Source organism: Heteronotia binoei, chromosome 8, assembly GCF_032191835.1.
Source record: "Heteronotia binoei isolate CCM8104 ecotype False Entrance Well chromosome 8, APGP_CSIRO_Hbin_v1, whole genome shotgun sequence".
NCBI lineage: Eukaryota > Metazoa > Chordata > Lepidosauria > Squamata > Gekkonidae > Heteronotia > Heteronotia binoei.
This window is the reverse complement of record NC_083230.1, coordinates 115,103,097-115,130,910: the sequence shown is the minus strand read 5'-3', so window position 1 is coordinate 115,130,910 and position 27,814 is coordinate 115,103,097. Positions and strand designations below refer to the sequence as shown.

The following is a 27,814-nucleotide window of genomic DNA, read 5'->3' as shown; positions in this document are numbered from 1 at the left end:
TCCTGGTGGAAGCTGGGTTCAGGTAGCTGGCTCAAGATTGACTCAGCCTTCCATTCCTTCCGAGGTTGGTGAAATGAGTACCCAGCTTGCTGGGGGGACAGTGTAGATCAGGGGTCCTCAAACTTTTTAAATAGGGGGCCAGTTCACTGTCCCTCAGACTGTTGGAGGGCCGGACTGCCGTTACTGTACAAGGCCGCGGGCCGTCAGTTCTCCGTCTTCTGCATCTCTCTCCCTTCCCCACACCACACACCCCGGCCTGGGAATTCACCTCACCTCGGTATCACCTCACACTCTGTCTCCGCCGCCTCAGCCCAGTGTCGGAAGTGTGCGTTGCTAACGCGAGTTTAGGTCGAACGTCACTTCCGGTCTGATTTTGCCATAACCTGGCGGGCCGCATAAACGTCCTCAGCGGGCCGCATCTGGCCCGCGGGCCGTAGTTTGAGGACCCCTGGTGTAGATGATTGGGGAAGGCAATGGCAAACCCTGTAAAAAGGTCCATCAGAGGCTATTAGCCACAGTGTGTGTGTGTGTATAATTTTTTTTTTTGGCCACTGTGTGACACAGAGTGTTGGATTGGTTGGGCCATTGGCCTGATCCAACATGGCTTCTCTTATGTTCTTAAGTTCTGCTGTGAAAACGTTGTGACGCAAGGTCACCCCAGAATCGGAAACGACTGGTACTTGCACAGGGGACTACCTTTACCTTTTTATTTATTGGCCAGCAAAGCCTCGGCCATAAATAAGCAAGTAATAGTGTATTAACTCGACTTCTAGCCTTGCCACACTAAAATGAAACTCAAAACTCAAAAAATGGTATTAAATGCAATGATTTAAAAAAAAAACCCTGCTTAAATCCAGCTGCAGAAGTCATTCCACAAGATTAGCATGGTTTGCAACATTTTATAAATATTTTTATATGCAGTTATGGGCCCAAGCTTCCTGATGCCCCAAAGATAAAGGTGCTTTATTTGTATTTCTCCCCAGGGAACTGGGCAAGGGAAGCTCTGGCTCTTTCCTTCCTTCCCCAAGGGAGGAGCCTCAGCCAATGGAGAAAATAGAGGTTTTGTTCTGTAGCTCCTGTGCAATTGAGCAAGCCTTGAAAAGCAAGATATAGGGAGAAGGAAGCAGACGACAGCCAGTTGCTCGGGAGCCTGATAGGAGTTCTCCGGGGGTCTGATTTGGCCCCCGAACTGCATGTTTAACACCCCTGGTGTAGATTCTTGTGCTGTGGCGGCAGCTACTGCCAAACAGTGTTCCCTCTAAGGTGTGAGCTAGCTCAAGTTTTTTTAGCCTCCGGCTCACACATTTTTTTTCTTAGCTCAGGAAAAATGGCCCCAGAGCACACCAATTTATGCAGTGGCTCACGAAATAGAATTTTTGCTCACAAGACTCCACAGCTTAGAGGGAGTATTGCTGCCAAAGCAACATTTTTAAAAAAATACCTACACAGCCAAATCACATCATGTGCAAAAGAAGAAGACGACTGCAGATTAATACCCCTGAATCAGAGACTCAGAGCGGCTTACAATCTCCTACATCTTTTCCCCCCACAACAGACACCCTGTGAGGTGGGTGGGTCTGAGAGAGCTCTGACAGAAGCTGCCCTTTCAAGGACAACCTCTGCGACCCAAGGCCATTCCAGCAGCATTCCTACCGGGCTTCACCCACTACCTAAAAATAATCGGTGGGCACCGGAAAAGATGTCAGAAGGCACCCTGGCACCCATGGGCACTGCACTGGAAACCCCTGGCTTATACTCTAACCCAGTAAGTCAGGGAAACTGAGGTCGAAGCTCATTAGCACAACTCACTTGCACAGTGCATTTCCATATGCCACACACCCCCTGACATCACTGCAAGGTGGGCTAAATTATATCAGCTCAGCATCTACCTTCAAACGCTTCTTGAATTAGAATGGTCATAATAAAACCTGACTCTCCCATCGTACATTTTCAATGACTTTCTCCTATGTGGCCACAGTGGCAGGATGAAGATTTCCATCTGTCTGCTTTATATGTTTTGGTTCTTTTCCCATGGGGACAAAACATTAGAACATTTGTCAAAACTTAAAGAGTTCAGCAAACTTTTCACAGGGAGTATGAACAACGCAGCCCAGAAGCAAGTATTTTTTTTGGCGGGGGGGGGGTGGAGAGAGAAAGGAAGAGCACAATAAAATTTAGAGGTTTGGGCGCTCTGTTCCGGTGAGCTCCTGCCCAAAACGAGGCCTGCTCTAACCACAACTGCATTTCCTTTCAAAGAAGGCATTTGCTTATACTGAAACCATCATCTTTAGGATCAAAGTATTACTTTACCAAACTCCCACCCCGTTTAGAAGGAGGCCCAAGCAAAGTTTGCTATTTGAAATGATAGTTTACCCTTTAGGTTTTCTTTCCTTGACCCGTCATGAATACTGGTTACGGTTTTGGTCCTCATGGAGTCCGATCCTTATTTCTAGGTCACCGCATAGTAAAAGCATCTAACACAATGTCCACAGTGTTCGCCCAGCTACAGATATGGAGGCAAAAGGAGACGAAGAAGAAAATATTTCCTTTGTCACGAAGGAGAGCTGCCGATAACCCGACCAGTTGGATCTCCCCGTCTTTTATGCACACCAGCGCAGAGTCCAACGTAGCCACACACTGGCTGCGGGTGTCTCAAACAATGATGCTATTTGTTGAATGCAAAGTTGTCTTTCAGGAGCCGGGTTAAGCCGTCTCCCAGGCCAGCCCACGTTCGGCATTCCAGCTCGTAACAAGATTTCAACACGACTTTCAACACAACGGCTTCACAAAAAAGATGTGGCGTATCAAGGACTGCAGTGTTCCTGTTGGGAGAACAGGCTGGCATTTCCCTTGGCGGCGGAGTATTTCAAGTCTAAATGGTTAAAATGCGGACCGAGGATCAGAATGTTCCTGTTTTGTTGGGTTTTTTTCGTTTGCTTGAAACAAGTTTAACTCTTAGCGTTGAACAAGGAGGAAACTATAAAGTTACAAAGCCAGTTCCGAGCTCTGTTTTAGCTGGAAAGAAGCACACATTCCACGCTTGACGTGCTCAGTTATGTGGGAGAACCTGTTCCCAATATTTTGATTTTATGGATTGCAACTGTTCGACTTCAAAAGGGGTAACGGGCTGGGGCTTTGTTTGGCATTCCACGAAAAACACAGGGCTACACGCCGGAGAGGATTTGTTAACTGGCTTCCTTAAAAGTTCAGTGCCAGTAATCCGAAAACTGAGAAATGAGCCACCCATTATATACAGGTGCAAAAAAAAAAAAAGAAGAAAGAGAAATGCTTCACGCAACAAAGGTGAGCCACAGCCAAAATCAGCAGAGAGATCTGAAAGGAGTGTTGCATCGGTGCTTAGTTCTTGTGGCCCTTTATGCCCAGGGAAATGCAAGTCAGGGAAACTGGAGTCAGGAAACGATTTTTCTCCAGGTCAGTTTGGTCACGGATCCTGGGCATGGGACAGGCGTCACTGGGGGGAGTGGGGGAGAGGCATTTGTGAATTCCCTGCATTGTGCAAGGGGTTGGAGTAGATAACCCTAGAGGACCCTTCCAACTCTATAATTCTGTGAACCTTCATGCTTTTCCAAACAGGAGAAGGCCATTGTCGTATTTATACCCCACTGCTGTCACCAGTGTTTTTACAATAATATGCAAATGAGTCCCTGCTGGTCTTTTTCTACAAAAAAAAAAAGGGCCCCGGACGTAGTTGTTGTTTTACACGCAGTTCCTAACTGTCGTGTAAAAATTGTATTTTTATTTGTTGATTTTAGAATTTTAATGACCCAAAGTATAGGTTTTTATGTTGTCACCCGTCCTGCCTTGGCAGTATGGGCGGGATTTAAATCCCATAAATAAAATAAATAAATGTAAATGTATGCTGGGGGAAAGGGTCACTTGGGGGGTGGACGGGAGGTATTTGTGAATCCCCTACATTGTGCAGGGGGTTGGACTAGATGACCTTGGAGGTACTTTCCATCTCTATGATTCTGTGATCCTGGCAGTTCATTCCTCAGACCCTTTCACTTGGTACGCCCACAAAATTTAAATCAAGAGCTCTAGCCTGGATCTGGTCACCCTACCGCTCCACCCACCACCAGTGGCCAAGAAGGACCTGGCAACCCTAGTTCCAGGCCATATTGCAATGGGTTAACCACAAACCAAGAATGAAGTCACTCGACTCCACAGACGTCTGGGCTTGCATCCTGCTTCCACATGCATGTTTACATATTCATGAAGTCAGCCTTTTCTGTTTTCCTAAGATCCTCATGATAACCAAACAGGAACCCGGGTAAGTTTACAAACTTCTTCCCAGTCTGCCTTATCTTGCGTGGATCTGAACTTGATTGTTTCCAAGAAAGGCACACTAACGAGAATGAAACAGTCGTACCTGGAGAAATACGCATTTCAGGGGCACGGGCATTTGGAAAGGCGCAGAGTTGCCGCTTCAGTGGCATTGAAAAGAAAAACAAATGGCGTGAAATTGTGTCGCTGTTCCTAAGCAAAAACATTTGGGTTTAGCTTTCTAGCCACTTGGGGAGACAAGATCTTGCCTGCTCTTCTTCAACATGGCCATCACAACTGTCTTGATCATTACCAACAAGGCTTGCCAGATCCACCGGTAGAGGTGGGGATCCCCCAACTGCCAGACCTCCTAAGCCTGGCTAAGCTGTTGATCGGCTGTCCGGTGGGGAATACTTACTTGTTGCCGGAGTTACATAGGAAGTGATGTCATCTCATCAGCAAAGTCCAAGCAACAGTCTGGTATTTGGGCAAAACCTCTATAGCAGAAGCTGGTTATACCATAGAGGTTTTTCGCGAACACCAGAGAGTCACCTGGACGTCATTAATAATAATAATAATAATAATAATAATAATAATAATAATAATAATAATAATAATAATAATAATAATAATAATAATATTTTATTTTTATATCCCGCCCTCCCCGCCAGGCGGGCTCAGGGCGGCTAACAGACATGGGAGACCCATGATTCACATAAAACAACATAATGGACGTGGGAGTCCCATGATTCGCATAAAACAACATAACAATTTAAATATCAATTACAAATAAGTTATTTAAAATAGATAAAACATATAAAATAGGTGCTAAGTGCTGTAATCATGATGTACACAAGATGGCTGGGTGTCTGCTCATTAGTTAATCAGGTTCTATCGCGAAAGCCAACTGAAAGAGAAATGTTTTGCAAGCCCTGCGGAATTGGTTCAGGTCCCGCAGGGCTCGCACCATCTCTGGAAGGTCGTTCCACCAACGAGGGGCTATCACCGAGAAGGCCTGCTCCCTAGTAGCCAGTGTGATGACACCATTTTCTGTGTGATGTCTCTAGCTTTCAGCTCGGAGCCTAGGACTGGGAAGAGCATAGCTATGTTGGTCTGCAGTAGAAACCAAAGTTGCACTTACCTGTAACTGCTGTTCATCAAGTATCTTCTGTGCAGGCACACATGGGGACTGCACATAAGCAGGTTTGCCATTGGAGAGGTTTTTACAGCTAAAAGCCTCTAGGGGGCACTACATGCCAGAGACAGAAGCTTGTTCCTGCCCAGGGACTTTCTGCTCCCATGCAGCAGGTTTAGCTGAAAAAAATCTCAAAACCTCAAAAACTGCTCAAGCGCAGTTCCCATGTTAGACTGCACAGAAGATCAATGATGAACTGCCCTTACATAGACTTTCTCCATTGTGGTTCCCGACTTGTGGAATGGCCTGCCTGAGGAAGTTAGGAAAGCCCCCACCCTCCTGGCTTTCTGAAAACTATGCAAAAATGAAATATTCCAGAAGACCTTTCGGTGAAAGGTTACACGAGATAAAACGGGTCACAAAAATCACAAACTAGACTGTGGCCTATACTGCTACCTTATTGCAAGTAGGTTCCTATTCTTCTACCGCTGAATGTGTCATGTTGATACACTGTGCTTCAGTTCTTTCCAGTTCTTGTAGACTTCTAAAGTCCTACCACACCAACATTATTATTAATTTACTTCATTTATATCCAGCTTTCCAACCTTAATGGGAACCCAGAAGCAGCTGACATCATTCTCTCCTCTGTTTTATCCTCACACCAACCCTGTGAAGTGGGTTAGGCTGAGAGCGTGTGACTGGATCAAGGTCACCCAGCGAGCTTCGACAACCAGAGTGAGGATTCAAGCCTGGATTTCCCACATCCTAATCTGGTGCTTTAACCACTGTACCAGGGATGGCTAAACTACAGCTTAGGAGCCAAATCTGGCTCTTGAACACATATTGGGCAGTTCTCAAAAAACCCCACTGCCCCGTCAGCTGGCTTGGAGAAGGCATTTGTCTCTTTAAAGCAGTGGTCCCCAACATTTTGGGCACCAAGGACCAGTTTTGTGCCAACCTTGTGGGCACCAAGGACCGCATTGGGGTGCGATGATTTCGGGATGACACAATTGTGCGTTTTATTTCTGTTATTTCTGTTAGTTTGGTGTAGTGGTTAAGTGTGCAGACTCTTATCCGGGAGAACCAGGTTTGATTCTCCACTCCTCCACTCGCAGCTGCTGGAATGGCTTTGGGTCAGCCATAGCTCTCGCAGGAGTTGTCCTTGAAAGGGCAGCTTCTGGGAGAGCTCTCTCAGCCCCACCTACCTCACAGGGTGTCTGTTGTGGGGGAGGAAGATAAAGGAGATTGTAAGCCACTCTGAGATTCAGAGCTGAGGGTGGGATATAAAGCCAATGCTGTCGTCGTCGTCTTCTTACATTGTAATATATAATGAAATAATTCTTCAATTCACGGCGCCGTTGCTAACAGGCCATTGTCCAGTACTGTTCCACAGTCCAGGGATTGGGGACCTCTGCTTTAAAGTACTTCCCCAAGCCATGCCAGCCAACATGGGAGAATTGGAGAATGTATTTAAAGTTAAAGTTGCTTTCTTTCCACTTCTCCCTCCTTCCCCATCTATTTTCCTTCCTTCCCATCTTGCGGCTCTCAAACACTTGATATTTATTCTATGTGGCTCTTACATTAAGCAAGTTTGGCCACCTCAGCACTACGCATGCTGGTGTGCTGATTCACTATGCGTACTTCACCTTGACTCCCTGTAAGAAAGGCAGATTGTAAATAACACACATAAAATAAAATAAATAAGTTCACTGTGGCTCATTGTTGGCAGCCGGAACGCTACCACAATGATCTTGGTTTAAGTGGGATTGTCAGGCCTGTGGACTTGACAAGAAGAAAGTTTTCTTTTAAAAAACACACACATACATTAAGCTGCCTTATACTAAACCAGACCATTATACTAAACCAGACCATCAGGGCCAATACTGTCCACTCCAGAGTGGTCTTTCACATCACTTACTGCCCGGTTCTTTTAACTGAAGATGCTGGGAATTGAATCTAGGACCTTCTGCATGCAAAAGAGAGGCTCTTCCGCTGAGCCACAGGCCCTCCTATGAAGGTGCAAAACTGGAGTGGCCAAACTTGCTTAATGTAAGAGCCACATAGAATAAACGTCAGATGTTTTGAGAGCCGCAAGACATGAACATCAGAAGTTTGAGAGCCACAAGAACAGACCAGGGGAGGGGAGGGGAGGAGGAAAGGGAAGGAGGGGTGGAAAGAAAGGAGCTTTAACTTTAAACGCATTCTCCAAGCCACTGGCTGGCTTGCCTTGGAGAAGTGATTTAAAGAGAGACAAATGCCTTTTCCAAGCTGGCTGACAGGGCGGTGGGGGCTTCAAGAGCCACACAATACGTGTGAAAGAGCCACGTGTGGCTCCCGAGCCACAATCTGGCCACCCCTGGTGTAAAAGCTCAACTGCACTGTAGATGGAAGCCTCAGATGCTTTCTTGCACTTTTGCAAAAAACCAGCCTTAGGTACCTGAGAGGATGCCAGAGATGATAAAGTGCCTGTCTGGGAATGAGGTTCTACAATGCAGGTGTTTAATTAACGAAAGCGCCACACAGCCACACAAGACTACGGCCGCCCATCCTTTGCAATTCGACAAAAAGCTGTTGTAACAACAGACAACTCTAAGCTGCCAGAGCAGCCCTATGCATAATCCACCTGGCAAAGAGACAAAAATTCAGCTGTAGTTCTTGGAACACTCCAACCTGTTCGACGAGGGCAAAAGCCAACCACTTTTGCCCTCTATCTAATTCCGGGATTGTTGATGCCTCTGGACTAGCCAAGCTGGTGTGAGAACCTGTTCGCTTACTCTCCCTGCTGCGGAAATTAAGTCACCCTTTCCGATATTGCCGGAGGCTGCCCGCATTAAAACCCTGTCCTCCTGACTCTGAAACGCTCCAATGAATGAATGGGCCTTTGTGAAGTCACCAAGTATCGCTTCCTGGTATCGCGTTCTGCGTAAGGTCTGGCAATCAGACCGGTCGCTTAAAGAAAAACCAAACGCGATCGGGAGGCTTGTGGGCATGTTTGCACAGGTACGAAAGGAGTTCTAAAAATATTATTGGCCGTTTTAGAGATCACCTCTCCCCCGCCTACTTGCTCTGCAAAAATATAAGCAGGGCTGTGTCTGCGAATGCCCCTCTGGAGCACTCAACAGATTAGTCAGACGGAGTTGCCAGCTTCCAGGTGGCGGCTGGAGATCCTCTGGGATTACAACCAAGAGCCAGTTTGGTGTAGTGGCTAAGCGTGGCGGACTCTTATCTGGGAGAACCAGGTTTGATTCCCCACTCCTCCACTTGCAGCTGCTGGAATGGCCTTGGGTCAGCCATAGCTCTCACAGAGTTGTCCTTGAAAGGGCAGCTGCTGGGAGAGCTCTCTCAGCCCCACCCACCTCACAGGGTGTCTGGTGTGTGTGTGGAGGTGGGGGGAAGGTAAAAGAAATCGTGACCGCTCTGAGACTCAGATTCAGAGTATAGGGCGGGATATAAATCCAGTATCTTCACCTTCATCTTATTCATCTAACAGAGCTCAGTTCAGCTGAAGCAAATGGCCACTTTGGAAGGTCGTGGCGCAATACACCAACGAAGTCCCTCCACTCCGCAAGCCCTATCTTCCTCCGGATCCACCTACCAAATCTCCAGGAATTTCTCACTCTGGAACTGGAAACATTAGCCCTGTTTCATACTCCTTTACGCAGCAAGTCTTTTCTTTTAAAGATGTCCTTTGGCAATCTGGTGGAATGGCACGGCATCGTTCGTGTGTGTATTTTGCCAGCATATTTACTTGCACTTTCAAATGTCCAATTACTTTTCCTGGGGAGGGTGCTGGCTGCCTTGCTTCCATTTAGGTAATAGCAGAGTCAGAAGGAATCGGTTCTGACCCTTAACAGTTGCGGTTGTGCTGGATTTCCCGGGGTATAAGAAGTGCTAAACAAGGCTAATGTGATTGCTCTCATCGTGCCAAGCTCTATGCCAGGCAAAGCTAGGAAATGTCACCTTAGTTGTTCCAAATCCCACTAAGTAAATGAGGAAGGTGTCATTGCTGCAGCATCGACGTGGAAAGAGCAAGGCTGTTGTGATTTGGTATCCATGTTCCGAGAAAGTTCATTTCTCCCACACTTCTTGTTTTGTCTTTGGAGGTTTTTGCTGTCATGTCGCAGCCAATTTATGGAAATCGCGTAGGGAAGGTGTCAAACGTGCGGCCCAAGGGACGGATCACCCCCCCCCACCCCCGAAGGCACCTAACAGGCCCACAAACAACTCACTGTCATCTGCTTCCTTCTCTCTCTCTCTTGCTTCCTCTTGCATCACCACTTGCTTTGCTGGGCTTGCTCAATCACACAGGAGCTACAGAGCAAAGCCTCCATTTTCTTAATTGGCTGACCAGCACATGAAGCAACTTATATACAGAAGTTGTATATAACTCTTACAAGTTAAATGCCCAGCCATTTCATGTTTCCCCTTGGGTCTTAGGCTCAAAGCATTGACCATGAGATTTCTGTAATGTATGTCAATAAATAAATCAAATGTAGGTTTGCAACTGACAGGACACACACCTGAACAACACCTGAACAGCATACTCAAGATGGCTACAGCACAGACATTTTCCTCCAGATTTTGATGCAATAATTCAAAGCAAGAAGTGTCGGTTATCAGAAACTGTTAAATAAAACACCGCAAGAGCGCTCAACTTTTAAGCATATTTTTATTTTAAGGGTTTTTTTAAAAAAAATATTTAATTGTGTTTTGTCTATGTACTTTATAAACTTTCTATCTCCGCTACCTGGATTACATTTTATGACACACAAGGCCCAGCTCTCATTTATGTCAGATAGGCCCTCATAACAAATGAGTTTGACACCCCTGTGTAGGGGTTTTAATGCAAGAGACATTCAGAGGTGTTTTGCCATTGCCTGCCTCTGCTTCGCAACCCTGGACTTTTTGGTGTTCCCCTTTTCAAATACCGACCAGGGCCAACCTGATTTTTTCTTTCTGATTTCCCCCCTCTGCTGAGTGGCGCAGTTCACATCCTGAATAGGATATATCTGCAGTAAACTGAAAATGGGCAAAGGTCACTACAATACTCTGCGGCCTCAGATGCTGCTTCGTGGGACTTCCTACGTTAATGAGGGGCTGCTTGCGGGCACAGCTTAGAGCAAGGATGTCAAACATGCAGTTCAGGGGCCGAATCAGGCCCCTGGAGGGCTCCTATCAGGCCCCCGAGCAACTGGCTGTCATCTGCTTCCTTTTCCCTTAAATCGATGGTGCGGTCTCATTTGGAGTACTGTGTGCAGTTCTGGTCGCCGCACCTCAAAAAGGATATTATAGCATTGGAGAAAGTCCAGAGAAGGGCAACTAGAATGATTAAAGGGCTGGAGCACTTTCCCTATGAAGAAAGGTTGAAACGCTTGGGGCTCTTGAGCTTGGAGAAATGTCGACTGCGGGGTGACATGATAGAGGTTTACAAGATAATGCATGGGATGGAGAAAGCAGAGAAAGAAGTACTTTTCTCCCTTTCTCACAATACAAGAACTCGTGGGCATTCGATGAAATTGCTGAGCAGTCAGGTTAAAACGGATAAAAGGAAGTACTTCTTCACCCAAAGGGTGATTAACATGTAGAATTCACTGCCACAGGAGGTGGTGGCAGCCACAAGTATAGCCACCTTCAAGAGGGGTTTAGATAAAAATATGGAGCACAGGTCCATCAGTGGCTATTAGCCACAGTGTGTGTGTATATATAAAATTTTTTGCCACTGTGTGACACAGAGTGTTGGACTGGATGGGCCGTTGGCCTGATCCAACATGGCTTCTCTTATGTTCTTATGTTCCCTATATCTTGCTTCCTTCTGCATAACAGTCTGCTTTGTAAGGCTTGCTCAAATGTACAGGAATTACAGAACAAAACCACTAATTTCTCCATTGGCTGAGGCTCCTCCCTTGGGGAGGAATAGCTTGCTTTGCCAGGCTCTCTCAATCGCACAGCAGAGCTACTGAGCCAAGCTTTTCTTCCTTCTATTGACCGAGGCTCCTCCCCCGCCCAAGTCCCTGGGGAAGGAAAGAAAGAGCCAGAGCTTCCTTTGCCCAGTTCCCTGCATCCCATGGGAGCAATACAAAGAAAGCACCTTTAAGACCAATGAGTGCTAATGTTTTAAGCATGTTTTAAGTTTTTTAACATATATATATATATATATTTGTGTTTGCCTGTGTTCCTTATAAAATTCATATCTCTGCTACCTAAATTGGTACACACATGGCCCAGCCCGACATGGCTCAGCCCAACCAGACATGGCCCGACCCAACAAGGTCTCTTTTATGTCAGATCCGGCCCTCATAACAAATGAGTTCGACACCCCTGGCTTAGAGGGAACACGGGCGGCTGACCCTGCTGAGCTTTTGAAATCCAGCAAAATCAGGCTAACCTTATATTATACTGAGTATGCAATCTACTTACTGCCTCAATGCCTGAAACACTTTTGCAGCCAGAGGAAAATGGTATACTGATAACAGGAACCTGGTGATTTGCCTGCATTTTAAATAAGCAAACATAATCAAGAAGCAGCGTTTGGAGTTACTACAGTTACATCCAATAGCTCAGAGCACACATGGGTACTTGCGCCTGCCAGGGAACATCTATCCCATGGGAGGTTTTCAGCTGGTTCTTGGACTCTTTTTGCAAGGCTAGCCTGATACCATCACAGCTCGAAGCTAAGAAGGGCCAGCCTTGGCTAGTACTTGGATGGGAGACCGCCAAAGGAGTCCAGGGTCGCTACGCAGAATCAGGCAATGACAAACCACCTCTGTTCAGCTCTTGACACCCCATTACTCCACCAGAAGGAGCATCAGTCCACCAAACGGTAGAATCCTGCACACCGATTTTCCAGCAAAAATGAAAAACCATAGCAGCAGCAATAACTGAATTTTAAGAGCATGGTGTATTGATTTTTAAGAATGTTAAGAGCTTTCAAGCTGTGGTGCTGGAGAAGAATCTTGAGAGTCCCTTGGACTGCAAGAAGATCCAATCAGTCAGTCCTAAGGGAAATCAACCCAGACTGTTTACTGGAAGGTCAGATGCTGAAGCGCAAATACTTTGGCCACCCAATGAGAAGGGAGCACTCACTGGAGAAGATCTTGATGCTGGGAAAGACAGAAGGCAAAAGAAGAAGGCGATGGCAAAAGATGAGATGGCTGGACAGCGTTACTGATGTAACAAACACGAATTTGAGCAGCCTTCGGAGGATGGTGGAAGACAGGAGGGCCTGGCGTGACTTTGTCCATGGGGTAGCAAAGAGTCGGACTCGACTGTGCGAGTGAACAACAAGAGCAAGACAAGATTAAAACTTCAGGAGATCATGGCACAATTACAACCCAAAGAACTACAAGACAGCAACCCCTCTCAATTAACCACCCAATCATGGGCAAACAGCATAGATAATTATCCTGGTTCCTAAAAAGATGACAGGGATAGTTCCAGGTGAGTATCTCTTTAGACGGTTGTAGGGCTCGCCTCGTAGCAGGAGTTCCTTTGCATATTACGCCACGCCCCCCCTGAGGTAGCCAATCCTCCAAGAGCTTACAGAAGGCCCTGTAAGAAGAGCCCTGTAAGCTCTTGGAGGATTAGCTACATCAGGGAGCTGTGGCCTAATATGTAAAGGAGCTCCTGCTACAAAGTGAGCCCTGGACAGTTGAGACACAACCACAAAAAAAGGAGCTTTGACTACTGAAAGCTCATACCTTGAAAATCTTTTTTGGTCTTTAAGGTGCTGATGGATTCCGATCTAGCTCAACCACAGGAAAGGCCCTCGCCCATCAAACTTGTGAAGGCAGGGAGTACTTAGATGATGGCCACTGATGATAACCTCATCTGATAGGTGGAATTCACATGGGAGTGATCCTTCAGACTCCCTGGTCCTAGACTACTGAGAGGTCAAAATAAAAATCTTGAATTCTTCCCAGAAATACACAGTTGGAATCAATGGTTGACTTTTTCTCCCTTTCTCCAAAGACTAGAACTCAAGGCCATCCAATGAAGAGTGATGGGCAATAGGTTCAGGACAGACAAAAGGAAATCAGGGAGTGATTAAAATGTGGGAATGGCTGCCAGAGGAAGAAGTAATGGCCATGGGAAGAAACAGCTTTAAAAGAGAACCTATTATTCAAATCCCAAATGCTATCAAGAGGTCTACCAGCAGGGCCAGAACTCCAGAAGCCCCCACACACCGTTGCTCCCCAAGCACCAAGAATACAGACCATCGCTGCATCAGCTATAGCGTTCCATCTATAAGAACATAAGAGAAGCCATGTTGGATCAGGCCAGTAGCCCATCCAGTCCAACACTCTGGGTCACACAGTGGCCAAAAAACCCAGGTGCCATCAGGAGGTCCATCAGTGCAGCCAGAACTCCAGAAGTCCTCCTGCTGCTGCCCCCCAAACACCAAGAATACAGAACTTCACTGTCTCAGACAATAGAACATAAGAGAAGCCATGTTGGATCAGGCCAGTGGCCCATCCAGTCCAACATTCTGTGTCACACAGTGGCCAAAAAACCCAGGTGCCATCAGGAGATCCACCAGTGGGGCCAGAACTCCAGAAGCCCTCCTGCTGCTGCCCCCACAAGCACCAAGAATACAGAACTTAACTGTCCCAGACATAAGAACATAACAGAAGCCATGCTGGATTTTATTTTATTTTAGTATATTTCTATTCCGCCCATTCCCCATAGGGCTCAGGGCTTGAGTACAATGTATGATAAAACAAGAAGATACAATAAAAACATTCTATAAACTCAACAGCACTCAGATTACCATGTCATCACATATTGCCCAGCCTAGCCGTCTCACATCATGATATCTCATAGGGATAGCAGTTTTTATTCCATTTCCTAGCACAGACGACAGCGCTGGCTGGGAAGGCCAACCTGATCAAGAACAAACGCCCGCAGCCTCAGCTAAAAGCCTGGCGGAACAGCTCCGTATTACAGGCCCTACGGAAGGCTAATAAGCCAGGCAGGGCCCGGATATCAATAGGGAGCTGATTCCACCAGGTTGGGACCAGGACTGAAAAAGCCCTGGTCCTAGTTGAGGCAAAGTGGACATAGTTGAGGCAAAGTGGACAAAATTCAGGCTTTTAAGGTTAATTTAATGTTTAATTTAATGTTTTCAATGTAACTGTTTTATTGTTGGTGCACCATGGGGCACCGTATTGTTAGCCGCCCTGAGCCTGCTTCGGCAGGGGAGGGCGGGGTACAAATAAAATTTATTATTATTATTTATTATTATTATTATCTCTTAGGCCGGGGACAGCCAACAGATGTTGGGAGGCCGAACGTAACGACCTCCTGGGCCTATATGGAAAGAGACAGTCCCACATGTATGTTGGACCCAAGTTTTAAATGTTGGAACTAAAACCTTGAAGCGGATCCGGTACTCAATGGGCAGCCAGTGCAGACTGCGGAGCGCCAGCCGAATGCCCGCCCATAAAGGTGGTGCAGTCAGCAGGCGAGCCGCCGCATTCTGCACCCGCTGCAGTTTCCGGATCATTCTCAAGGGTAAGCCAGCGTAGAGCGAGTTACAGTAGTCTAGTCTGGAAGTGACCATTGCATGAATCACTGTAGCCAGGTCCTGGGAGGATAGATAGGGTACTAGCTGCCTGATCTGCCAAAGATAACAAAAGGATCAAGCCAATGGCCCATCTATCCAACACAGCATCACACAATGATCAAGACCCAGATGCCATCAGGAGGTCCACCAGTGGGGCGAAAACTCCAGAAGCCCCCCGCCCCAAGCACCAAGAATACAGAGCATCACTGCCCCAGATATAGCGTTCCATCTATAAGAACTTAAGGGAAGTCATGTTGGATCAGGCCAATGGGCCATCCAGGTCAACATCCTGTGTCACATGGGGGTCAAAACTCAGGTGCCAAGAGGAGGCCCATCAGTGGGGCCAGAACTCCAGAAGCTCCTCCCACTGTCAACCCCCCCTCCCCAGGACCAGGAATACGGAGCATCACTGTCCAGACAGTGTTTTGGCTAATGGCCATAGATGGACCTCTGCACCATATATTTATCCAATCCCCACCGGCACAAACAACATTTTATATTTCAGATGTACACGCATACACACTTCCCCCTTCCTAGTATTCTGCATGCAACACATGTGCAATCATTGCTACCAAGGATGTCACGCTTCACTGCGGTAATTTTCCTTTCATAAACCAATGGCAAAAAACCCTCAAAACCAACAAATCCACTTTACTTTTATGTCTTTTCCAGAGGCTGTCGTCGGCAAGTTGCTTAGTAATATTTCATTAGCAAAGGGGCTCTGAATGTTTTACTTGCCCTAAGATACAACGCTCTGTACAAAAAGTCGTCTCAACACTTTAGGAAACACAAGAAATACAGCCCTCCAAAGACACCCCGCAGACACCTGTGTAGAACGCTCCGGAAAATTAATTGCGAGTCATAAAGATGGCAGCCAAGCAGGAGTTGGGGGCTTAAAATTTGCATAGATAAGATCATGAGGGGAATGACAAAAAAAAACTATCCTTGCGTAAGGATTTTTTTTTTCTCATTGCAATCCTGATAATCAAACCCATTTAAGGGCAAAATCTTCATTCTTATATAGCTATAAAAGAGTATTTGTAGGTGAAAATAAAAACTTGAAAATCTAAAGCAAAGGTTTCTAGTGGGTTGGGACTTTGCGCTAAGTGAGTTAAAATGTGGAATTTGCTGCCACAGGATGCAGTGATGGCCACCGGAAGAAACAAGTTTCAAAGGGGGTTAGAGAGATTCGTGGAAGATAAGTGGCTATTAGACATGATGACTAAGAAGGACATCCATGTTCAGAGGCACTAATGCAGGGATGTCAAACATGTGGTCCAGGGGCCGAATCAGGCCCCCGGAGGGCTCCTATCAGACTCCCAAGCAACTGGCTGTCATCTGCTTCCTTCTCCCTATCTCTTGCTTCCTTCTGCATAATAGCTTGCTTTGCCACGCTCTCTCAATTGCACAGCAGAGCCACTGAGCCAAGCCTTTCTTCCTTCTGTTGGCTGAGGCTCCGCCCCCCTAGTCCCCTGGGGAAGAAAGGAAAGAGCCAGAGCTTCCGTTGCCAGGTTCCCTGGATCCCATGAGAGAAATACAAAGAAAGCACCTTTAAGACCAACGAGTGCTAACGTTTTAAATTTTTAATATATATATATATTTAATTTGTTTGTGTCCTTTATAAAGTTTATATCTCTGCTACCTAATCTTAAATAGGTGCACATATGGCCCAGCCCAACATGGCCCGGCCCAACCAGGTCTCATCTGTGTCAGAACCGGCCCTCATAACAAATGAGTTCGACACCCCTGCACTAATCATGTTGAGTCCCGGAACCAGAAGGCAACCTTGGGACAAGACCCTGTTGTTGACCCTCCAGAGGAACTGGCTGGTCCCAGCGTCTATGCTCTCTTGTTCGCCATCTGTAGGAAATGGTTGGCCACTTTGTAAGATGGGATGCTGGACTAGAGAACAGGCCTTCTCTATAAAGGCACCCCAATGGTGGAACCAGCTGCCGGAAGAGGTGCGGGCCCTGCGGGACCTTAGCCATTTCCGTAGGGCGTGTAAAACCGCCCTCTTCCGGCTAGCCTTCTAAGATGGAACTTGGAATAAACATCACGCCATCATTAATATAACTGAGATAGTAGCACTATTAGATTATATTTTTAGACTGTTTTTAGATTATTTAAATATTTAATTGTATTGAATTGTATTATCTTGTTTTATTGTTTTAACATGGCTTTTGCCATGTCCTGAAAGCCGCCCTGAGCCTGCCTCGGCGGGGAGGGCGGGGTATAAATAAAATTTATTATTATTATTATTATTATTTTGATCTACACAAAGCCAGTTCATGTTAGCCAGTGTCAAACATTTCATTCCCGTTACCAAGACTGATGGCTTTTAAGTGGAACCCCAAAATCCTGTCATTTCCTCATAAGGCTCTAGCTCATTCTTTATATAGATGGAGAGGGTTGGACAGAGTGTTGGACTGGATGGGTCACTGGCCTGATCCAATGTGGCTTCTCTTATGCGCTTATAGAGAAGAACCCACTCCATCCATACAAAGAATGAGCTAGAGCCTTGTGAGGAAATGACAGGATTTTGGAGTTCCACTTAAAAGCCATCCTTCTTGATAAAGACAACAAAATGTTTGACACCAGCTAATAAGGATTGGCTTTGTGTGGATGAACCTATTCTTTATCCTTTCACATCACTGAAATATTAAAGGACTGAGTTTGCAAGACTGTTGGGTGGACTAGTTTGATCCAACAGGGCTCTTCTTATTTTTTTTAATTCCATTCCTAAGGTCAAAACATCATTGTCTTTCTTCACCTAAAATACCTTTTGTTGTTCAAAAAACCCCATATCCTACCTTCTTCCTCAATAATTCCAGTAATTTTTACAAGTACATTTTCAAAGCCATTGTTCTAAGGTAAGCTCCCTGACGTGGATGGCCTAGGCTAGCATGATCCCGTAATTTCTTAGAAGCTAAGCAGGGTCAATCCTGGTTAGGACTTCGATGGGAGACCACCATGGAAGGCCAGGGTCACCATACAGATGCAGGGAATGGCAAACTACTTCTGAATGTCTCATGCTCCAAAAACCCTACAGGGTTACCCAAATGTCAGCTGTAACTTGAACCACTGCTGTGACTTGACCGCACTGTCCACCACCACCAATACAGTTACCACTAAACATCTAGATACAGTTCGGTGAGGTTGTGCCATCTGGCATATGGAGCAGAGGTACATCAGTAGCTATTAGCCACAGACTTCTCATTGGAACTCTCTGTCTGGGGCAGTGATGCTCTGTATTCTTGGTGCTTGGAGGAGGGGCAACAGTGGGAGGGCTTCTAGCGTCCTGGCCCCACTGGTGGACCTTCTGATGGCACTTGGGGGTTTTTTGGCCACTGTGTGACACAGAGTGTTGGACTGGATGGGCCATTGGCCTGATCCAACACGGCTTCCTTTATGTTCTTATGAGGTTGTCCAAGTCTTGCACTGGGTGTGATCAATATACAGACAAAACCCAGTTCTTCTCCTTCTAAGATGTTCTCAGATCCAGGTGGGCAGCCATGTTGGTCTGAAGCCTTGTATCTGAGGAGGTGTGTGCACGCACGGAAGCTCACACCTTGATTAAAACTTTGTTGGCCTTAAAGATGCCACTGGACTAAAACTTTGTTCTAGATTTGTCCTCAGTTATTGTCTGGCTAAAAAGCAAAGAGTTTAACAAGGACCAACCAAGTGAGCTTGATCCACAAGGCGCTGGTGGCCAGATATAGGGCCACTGAAGTCTGAAGAGTCAGCCATTTCTTCAAAGGGTTGCACTGCCCCTTAAAGCTCCCAGGTGAGCAGCTTGGAGGGCTGCTAGATGCAGACGGAGATGAAGATAAAGATGCAAAATTTCCTCTGTTGTACTTAGGGTTACCAGGTCTGCCTCGGGAAACATCTGGAGATTTTGGAGGGTGGAGACTGAGATGGGGAAGGGACCTCTGCAGGGTATAATGCCATACACTAGAGCCAGTTTGGTGTAGTGGTTAAGTGTGCGGACTCTTATCTGGGAGAACCTGGTTTGATTCCCCACTCCTCCACTTGCACCTGCTGGAATGGCCTTGGGTCAGCCATAGCTCTGGCAGAGGTTGTCCTTGAAAGGGCAGCTGCTGTGAGAGCCCTCTCAGCTCCACCCACCTCACAGGGTGTCTGTTGTGGGGGGGGAGGTAAAGGAGATTGTGAGCCGCTCTGAGATTCTTTGGAGTGGAGGGCAGGATATAAATCCAATATCATCATCTATCTCACAGGGTGTCTGTTGTGGGGGGGCGGGGGGAGGTAAAGAAGATTGTGAGCCGCTCTGAGACTCTTCAGAGTGGAGGGTGGGATATAAATCCAATGTCTTCATCTACCTCACAGGGTGTCTGTTGTGGTAGGGGGGAGGTAAAGGAGATTGTGAGCCGCTCTGAGACTCTTCGGAGTGGAGGGCGGGATATAAATCCAATATCTTCATCTACCTCACAGGGTGTCTGTTGTGGGGGGTGGGGAGGTAAAGGAGATTGTGAGCCGCTCTGAGATTCTTTGGAGTGGAGGGCGGGATATAAATCCAATATCTTCATCTATCTCACAGGGTGTCTGTTGTGGGAGGGGGGGGGAGGTAAAGGAGATTGTGAGCCGCTCTGAGACTCTTCGGAGTGGAGGGCGGGATATAAATCCAATATCTTCATCTACCTTCATCTTCTATCTACACTCCACCTGCCATTTTTCTCCAGGGAAACTGATCTCTGTTGTCCGGAGACGTGTTGTAATTCACGGAGATTCCCAGCCACCAGTTGGAGGCTGGCAACCCTAGCTTGTATTCAAGGCTTTCCCATCTTGGGCTGATTTGCCAACTGCACTCTTTCCTTAAGAGGCAGGATTTGAAGATGGGGTTGCAAGCTTCCACTTGCACAAAGTGTGGTCTCCAAGTTGCTGACCTTTGCCTCGTTTTCGTCAGTCTTAAGACAAGTGTACCAGCTGCCTCTTCGCTTACAGGCTTGATTCAAAACACCAGTTATGACCTTTAAAGTCCTGAATAGGACTGCTTGTTCCCATATATACCTCCTTGTCAACCAAGATCATCTTCAGAGGACCTAATGTACTTCCCTCTTTTATCAGAGAAGAACAAAGTTTGGGTCCCGCGGTACCTTTAAGACCAACAAAGTGCTGAGGTATATGATTCCATGGGCATGCACACGAAAGTTTATACCCAGGAATTAAACTTTGTTGGTCTTAAAATGGAATGGAATGGAATGCTGTAATGGAAATGGAAGCTGTAAAAGGTAAGAAGGACTCCTTTAAGCGGTGGAAAACCAGTCCAAGTGAGATTAGTAAAAGGGAACACAGGCTGTGGCAAATCAAATGCAAGACTGTGATCAGGCAGGCAAAAAGGGACTATGAGGAGCATATTGCAAAAAACATAAAGACCAACAATAAAACTTTCTTCAAATATATTAGAAGTAGGAAACCAGCCAGGGAGGCAGTGGGGCCCTTGGATGACCATGGGGTAAAAGGATTACTGAAGGAGGATAGGGAAATGGCTGAGAAGCTAAATGAATTTTTTGCCTCCGTCTTCACTGTAGAAGACGAGAACTTTTTGCCCGCCCCAGAACCACTAATTTTGGAAGGGGTGTTGAAAGACCTGAGTCAGATTGAGGTGACAAATGAGGAGGTCCTACAACTGATAGACAAATTAAAAACTAATAAGTCACCAGGTCCGGATGGCATACATCCGAGAGTTCTGAAGGAACTCAAAGTTGAACTTGTGGATCTTCTAACAAAAATCTGTAATCTTTCATTGAAATCTGCCTCCATTCCTGAGGACTGGAAGGTAGCAAATGTCACCCCCATCTTTAAAAAAGGTTCCAGAGGAGATCCGGGAAATTACAGGCCAGTCAGTCTGACTTCAATACCGGGAAAGTTGGTAGAAACCATTATCAAGGACAGAATGAGTAGGCACATTGATGAACATGGGTTATTGAGGAAGACTCAGCATGGGTTCTGCAAGGGAAGATCTTGCCTCACTAACCTGTTGCATTTCTTTGAGGGGGTGAACAAACATGTGGACAAAGGAGACCCGATAGATGTTGTTTACCTTGACTTCCAGAAAGCTTTTGATAAAGTTCCTCATCAAAGGCTCCTTAGAAAGCTTGAGAATCATGGAGTAAAAGGACAGGTCCTCTTGTGGATCAAAAACTGGCTGAGTAATAGGAAGCAGAGAGTGAGTATAAATGGGCAGTCTTCGCAGTGGAGGACGGTAAGCAGTGGGGTGCCACAGGGCTCGGTACTGGGTCCCATGCTCTTTAACTTGTTCATAAATGATTTAGAGTTGGGAGTGAGCAGTGAAGTGGCCAAGTTTGCGGATGACACTAAATTGTTCAGGGTGGTGAGAACCAGAGAGGATTGTGAGGAACTCCAAAGGGATCTGTTGAGGCTGGGTGAGTGGGCGTCAACGTGGCAGATGCGGTTCAATGTGGCCAAGTGCAAAGTAATGCACATTGGGGCTAAGAATCCCAGCTACAAATACAAGTTGATGGGGTGTGAACTGGCAGAGACTGATCAAGAGAGAGATCTTGGGGTCATGATAGATAACTCACTGAAAGTGTCAAGACAGTGTGCGTTTGCAATAAAAAAGGCCAATGCCATGCTGGGAATTATTAGGAAGGGAATTGAAAACAAATCAGCCAGTATCATAATGCCCCTGTATAAATCGATGGTGCGGTCTCATTTGGAGTACTGTGTGCAGTTCTGGTCGCCGCACCTCAAAAAGGATATTATAGCTTTAGAGAAGGTGCAGAGAAGGGCAACTAGAATGATTAAAGGGCTGGAGCACTTTCCCTATGAAGAAAGGTTGAAACGCTTGGGACTCTTTAGCTTGGAGAAACGTCGACTGTGGGGTGACATGATAGAGGTTTACAAGATAATGCATGGAATGGAGAAAGTAGAGAAAGAAGTACTTTTCTCCCTTTCTCACAATACAAGAACTCGTGGGCATTCGATGAAATTGCTGAGCAGACAGGTTAAAACGGATAAAAGGAAGTACTTCTTCACCCAAAGGGTGATTAACATGTGGAATTCACTGCCACAGGAGGTGGTGGCGGCCACAAGTATAGCCACCTTCAAGAGGGGTTTAGATAAAAATATGGAGCAGAGGTCCATCAGTGGCTATTAGCCACAGTGTATGTGTGTATATAACATTTTTTTGCCACTGTGTGACACAGAGTGTTGGACTTGATGGGCCGTTGGCCTGATCCAGCATGGCTTCTCTTATGTTCTTATGTTCTTAAAAGTGCCACCGGACTCAAACTTTATTCTCTTGCTTCAGACCAACATGGCTACCCACCTGAATCTGTTATCACAAAAGAGTTAGGTTGGGGAGTGACTGAAACATGCTCAGCTAGTATCTTGGTGAAGGATCTGGTTTCTGCGTTGAACTGCTAACATGGCACCGTTACAGCTTTAAGAACATAAGGACATAAGAGAAGCCATGTTGGATCAGGCCAATGGCCCATCCAGTCCAACACTCCGTGTCACACAGTGGCCAAAAAGCCCAGGTGCCATCAGGAGGTCCATCAGTGGGGCCATAAGAACGTAAGAGAAGCCATGTTGGATTAGGCCAATGACCTATCCAGTCCAACACTCCATGTCACACAGTGGCCAAAAAAACCCAGGTGCCATCAGGAGGTCCACCAGCAGGGCCATAAGGACGTAAGAGAAGCCATGTTGGATTAGGCCAATGACCTATCCAGTCCAACACTCTGTTACATGGTGGGCAAAGAAGCCACATGCCGTCTGGAGGTCCTCCAGTGGGGCCGGGACACTAGAAGTCCTCCCACGGTTGCTCCTCCCAAGCACCAAGACTACAGAGCATCACTGCATCACTACCCCAGACAGGGATTTCCATCCATATCCTGTGGCTAATAGCCACTGATGGACCTCTGTTTCATATGTTTATCCAATCCCCTCTTAAAGCCGTCTATGCTTGTAGCTGCCCCCACCTCCTGTGGCAGTGAATTCCATGTGTTAATCACCCTTTGTGTGAAGGACTTGTGTTATTGTGTTCTGCCCAACTATCAGAGATTTGCCAAGTGCCTTTCCCCATGTCGACACAAGAAAACCTCGCTTAAAAACGCATGACAACCGGATGAATCCATGACCTCTGAAGAATACTATTGTTAATAGCCTTGCTCAGATCTTGTAAACTGAAGGCCATGGCTTCCTTGATGGAGTCAATCCTTCTCACGTTGAGTCTTCCTCTTGACCAGCTGCCATCGTTTCCTAGAGTTATTGTCAGGGGTGGAATTCTGGCAGGAGCTCCTTTGCATATTAGGCCACACACCCCTGATGTAGCCAATCCTCCCAGAGCTTACAGAAGGCCCTGTAAGAAGAGCCCTGTAAGCTCTTGGAGGATTGGCTACATCAAGGGTATGTGGCCTAATATGCAAAGGAGCTCCTGCTAGAATTCCACCCCTGGTTATTGTCTTTTCCAGTGTCTTCTCATAATGTGACCAATGCAGGATAGCCTCAGTTTACTCATTTGAGCTTCTAGGACAGGGTTGGCCAAACTTGCTTATAGTAAGAGCCACATAGAATAAACATCAGATGTTTGAGAGCTGAAAGACATGAATGTCAGATGTTTGAGAGCTGCAGGAAGGGAGGGAGGGAGGGAGGGAGGGAGGGAGGGAGGGAGGGAGGGAGGAAGGAAGGAAGGAAGGAAGGAAGGAAGGAAGGAAGGAAGGAAGGAAGGAAGGAAGGAAGGAAGGAAGGAAGGAAGGAAGGAAGGAAGGAAGGAAGGAAGGAAGGAAGGAAGGAAGGGAAGGGAGGGAGGGAGGGAGGGAGGGAGGGAGGGAGGGAGGGAAGGAAGGAAGGAAGGAAGGAAGGAAGGAAGGAAGGAAGGAAGGAAGGAAGGAAGGAAGGAAGGAAGGAAGGAAGGAAGGAAGGAAGGAAGGAAGGAAGGAAGGAAGGAAGGAAGGAAGGAAGGGGAAAGAGAGGTGGAAAGAAAGCAACTTTAAATGCATTTTCCAAGCCACTGGCTGGCTTGGCTTGGAAGAGACAAATGCCTTCTCCAACTGGCTGATAGGGTGGTGAGGGCTTCAAAGCCACACAATGTGTGTGAAAGATGTGTGTGGCTCCTGAGTCACAGTTTGGCCATCCCTGTTCTAGGAAGAATTCAGGTTTGATTTGACCTAGAACCCGCTTACGTGTCTTTTTGGCAGTCCACAGTATCCATAAACCTCCCCTCCCCTCATTGTCCCCACATTCACACCCTTACACAGTAATTTACATGGCACTTTATCACAGGGTTCGAAACATCTCATAATGAATAATGATACGGAACTCTCAGGCTTTTACCAGAACGCAAGACAATTTCACTTCATACTGATATAGCCAAAGGTGATGAATATATAGCGTATTGATTTCTTGAAGAAATGAAAAAGTGACTTGTCCTGTACAGATAAATAGTCAAAGAATTTGAGTCAGCCCGTTTCAGACAGTGTAAGGAACCTGTCTGGGGAAGAGGGATCGAACTTTTCATTATGCCCTAATTTAAAGGGAAAAACAACTTCGCTCATAATATTTCCAAGGCTGCGATTTATGGCGCCTTGTGACATACCCAGCGAGTATTTTCTACATTTGGAGCGGTGTGACATTTTAAAAGTTGCAGGGGGCTGACATGGTGCCTACATTAACAAGAGTTACTCACGGCAAAACTAATGTACCACCAGAAACAGAACCCATAAGCGTCATCTCGCCACAAGTCCCTTCCAGTTCCATTTACTCTCGTTTTCCTTCTTGTCAATTACTGCAATGAACACGATAAGCTATCTAGGCTACAAAGCGATTGCACAGCAAAATGCTGATCTCGTATCGTACAAACGGCGTGAACCAGTGCTTTCTAAGACTAAGCAGCCTGAAGGTCAAAAAGAACGGTTTAAATCAGGGGCGCTGAACTCAATTGTTATGAGGGCCGGATCTGACATAAATGAAACCTTGTCGGGCCAGGCCTCGTGCGCCAGGTAACAGAGATGTAAACACAATTAATCACAATTAAAGTTTAAAAAAAAAACAACCTTAAAACATGCTTAAAACATTAGCACTCAGGCTTAAAGGTGCTTTTTTAGTTTTTCTTCTGTGTGATCCAGGGAACTGGGCAAAGGAAGCTCTGGTTCTTTCCTTCCTTCCCCTGGGGACCAGGAGGGGGAGGAGCCGCAGCCAATAGAAGGAAGAGGGGCTTGGCTTAGTAGCTCTGCTGTGCAATTGAGAGAGCCTGGCAAAGCAAGCTATCTCCCTACCCTTTCCTCCCCAAGGGAGGAATCTCAGCCAATGGAGAAAGTAGAGGTTTTGCTCTGTAGCTCCTGTGTGATTGAGCAAGTTTTGTGAAGCAAGCTGTGATGCAGAAGGAAGCAGGAGAGAAGGAGAAGGAAACAGACAGTCAGTTGCTCGGGGACCTGATAGGAGCCCTCTGAGAGCTTGATTAGGCCCCCAGGCCGCATGTTTGACACCTCTTATTTAAATGTTATCCAATGCACAGTGATGGATAAGGTATAAATCCAAATCTCCTCTTCTTCTGTAGCCACTTTGCTTTTCTGAAATACGGACGAGATACCAAGTCATATAGCAACGCACTGCTTGTTTTCCTTATAAATAAAACTGCAACTGTTTGGGGTTTTCTCTATAACCCCACTTTGATTCATGGCAGGAGTAGGGGGGAGATGTGCTCTTTGAGCTGGATGTGGCCCCCAGTTTACTGACTGTTGGAAAGGTCTGGTTCTTAAGAACATAAGAGAAGCCATGTTGGATGGGCCACTGGTCCAACACTATGTGTCACACAGCAGCCAAAAAACCCCAGATGCCATCAGGAGGTCCATCAGAAGAAGACGACATTGGATTTATACTCCGCCCTCCACTCAAGAGTCGCAGAGCAGCTCACAATCTCCTTTATCCCCCTCCCCCACAACAGACACCCTGTGAGGTGGGTGGGGCTGAGAGGACTCTCACAGCAGCTGCCCTTTCAAGGACAACCTCTGCGAGAGCTATGGCTGACCCAAGGCCATTCCAGCAGGTGCAAGTGGAGGAGTGGGGAATCAAACCTGGTTCTCCCAGATAAGAGTCTGCACACTTAACCACTATACGAAACTGGCTCATCAGTGGGGCCAGGACACTAGAAGTCCTGTTGCCCCTCCCAAGCAGCAAGAATACAGAACATCGCTTGCCCCAGACAGAGAGTTCCAACAATACTCTGTGGCTAAGAGCCACTGATGGACCTCTGCTCCAGATGTTTCTCCAATCCTCACTTGAAGCTGTCTATGCCTGTAGCTGATGCCACCTCCTATGGCAGTGAATTCCACGTGTTAATCACCCTTTGGGTGAAGAAGTTCTTCCTTTTATCCGTTCTAACCCAATTGCTCAGCAATTTCATTGAGTGCCCACGTATTGTGAGAAAGGGAGAAAAGTATTCATTTCTCTACCTTCTCTATCCCATGCATAAATCTTATAAACCTCTATCATGTCACCCCTCAGTCGACGTTTCTCCAAGCTAAAGAATCATAGAGTTGGAAGGGATCTCCAGGGTCATCTAGTCCAACCCTCTGCACAATGCAGGAAGCCCACAAATCCCTCCCCCTAAATTCACAGGATCTTCAGCGCTGTCAGATGGCCATCTAGCCTCTGTTTAAAAACCTCCAAGGAAGGAGAGCCCACCGCCTCCTGAGGAAGCCTGTTCCACTGAGGAACCGCTCTAACAGTCAGGAAGTAAAGAGCCCCAAGCATTTTAAGCTTTCTTCGTAGGGATAGTGTTCCAAACCTTTTGGAAAGTATCTGCAAATAGGGCTAAGCCTGATCTCATCACATCTCAAGAGCTAAGCAGGATCAGCCCTGGTTATTATGCAGACAGGAGACCTCCAAGGAGTACCAGGGTGGTGACATGAAGGCAGGCAACAGCAAACCACCTCCGAACATCTCTTGCCTTGAAAACCTTGCAGGGTCACCGCTAGACAGCGGTAACCTGACAGCATTTCCCACCAGAAAGCCAGGGCATCGCAGAAAGGAGGAATGCCTGGCTGTTACATTGAGTGAAAGGCACTGTGGCTTCTGAAGAAGCATTAAAAAAAGGGGCTCGTAATAGCCGTTGATCGAATAAATACAGAAAATGTAACCACGCGCATCTTTTTTGATAAGATCGTATTATGACAGGCTCACAAACAACCATTGGCTTCGCCACTGGCGGTAAATGAGAATTACTTCAGGGTCACTGGGCATGGAAACGTCTGTAAATTAGAAGAGAAACGGGGGGGGGTCTCTTCTTCTATGCCGCACACATAAATTACCATCAAGCAAGAAATTGACAGAAATACTGGCAGAAATTACTATCGAGCAAGAAGGCCAGCAGAAAAATATTACAGTCAAATAATTGTTTTTAAAAAGGCTGCAGTGTTGGTTATCTGTGATCCAATGTAGCTCTTTAGCTAGATCTATTGTCCGGCGGAAGCTGGGTTCAGGTAGCCGACTCAAGATTGAATCAGCCTTCCATCCTTCCGTGGTCGGTAAAATGAGTACTCAGCTTGCTGGGGGGGGGAAGCGTAGATGACTGGGGAAGGTAATGGCAAACCACCCCGTAAAAAAGTCTGCCGTGAAGATGTCGTGATGCGACAACACCCCAGAGTCAGAAACGACTGGTGCTTGCACAGGGGACTACCTTTACCCGTATTGTCCATCTCAGCTTATGTCCCATCGGTCTGCTCTGTTCTTACAGTGCGACTTCACTCTGGCCAAAACAGATGACATGGATCAAGCTTACTGTGCGTAGTTTGCAACCAGTGTTCCATCTAATCTGAGTTTTTTAGGCTCAAGCTCACACATTTTTTGTCCTA

The 27,814-nt window shown here is 46.6% G+C and overlaps 1 protein-coding gene across 2 annotated transcripts in view; it reads right to left on the bottom strand.

Annotated features, from left to right (window-relative positions):
• Positions 1 to 27,814, bottom strand: part of USP6NL (USP6 N-terminal like) — a 267,261-nt gene that overhangs the window by 144,523 nt on the left and 94,924 nt on the right. The window contains exon 1 of one of the 2 annotated variants that reach the window (XM_060245942.1): positions 2,374 to 2,469. The exons of the other annotated variant lie outside the window; for it this stretch is intronic. Coding sequence (XP_060101925.1) covers positions 2,374 to 2,431 — 58 coding nt within the window. The 5' untranslated portion in view covers positions 2,432 to 2,469. Of the gene's footprint in view, positions 1 to 2,373; positions 2,470 to 27,814 lie in introns of those variants that run through there. 2 annotated transcript variants of the gene reach the window in all.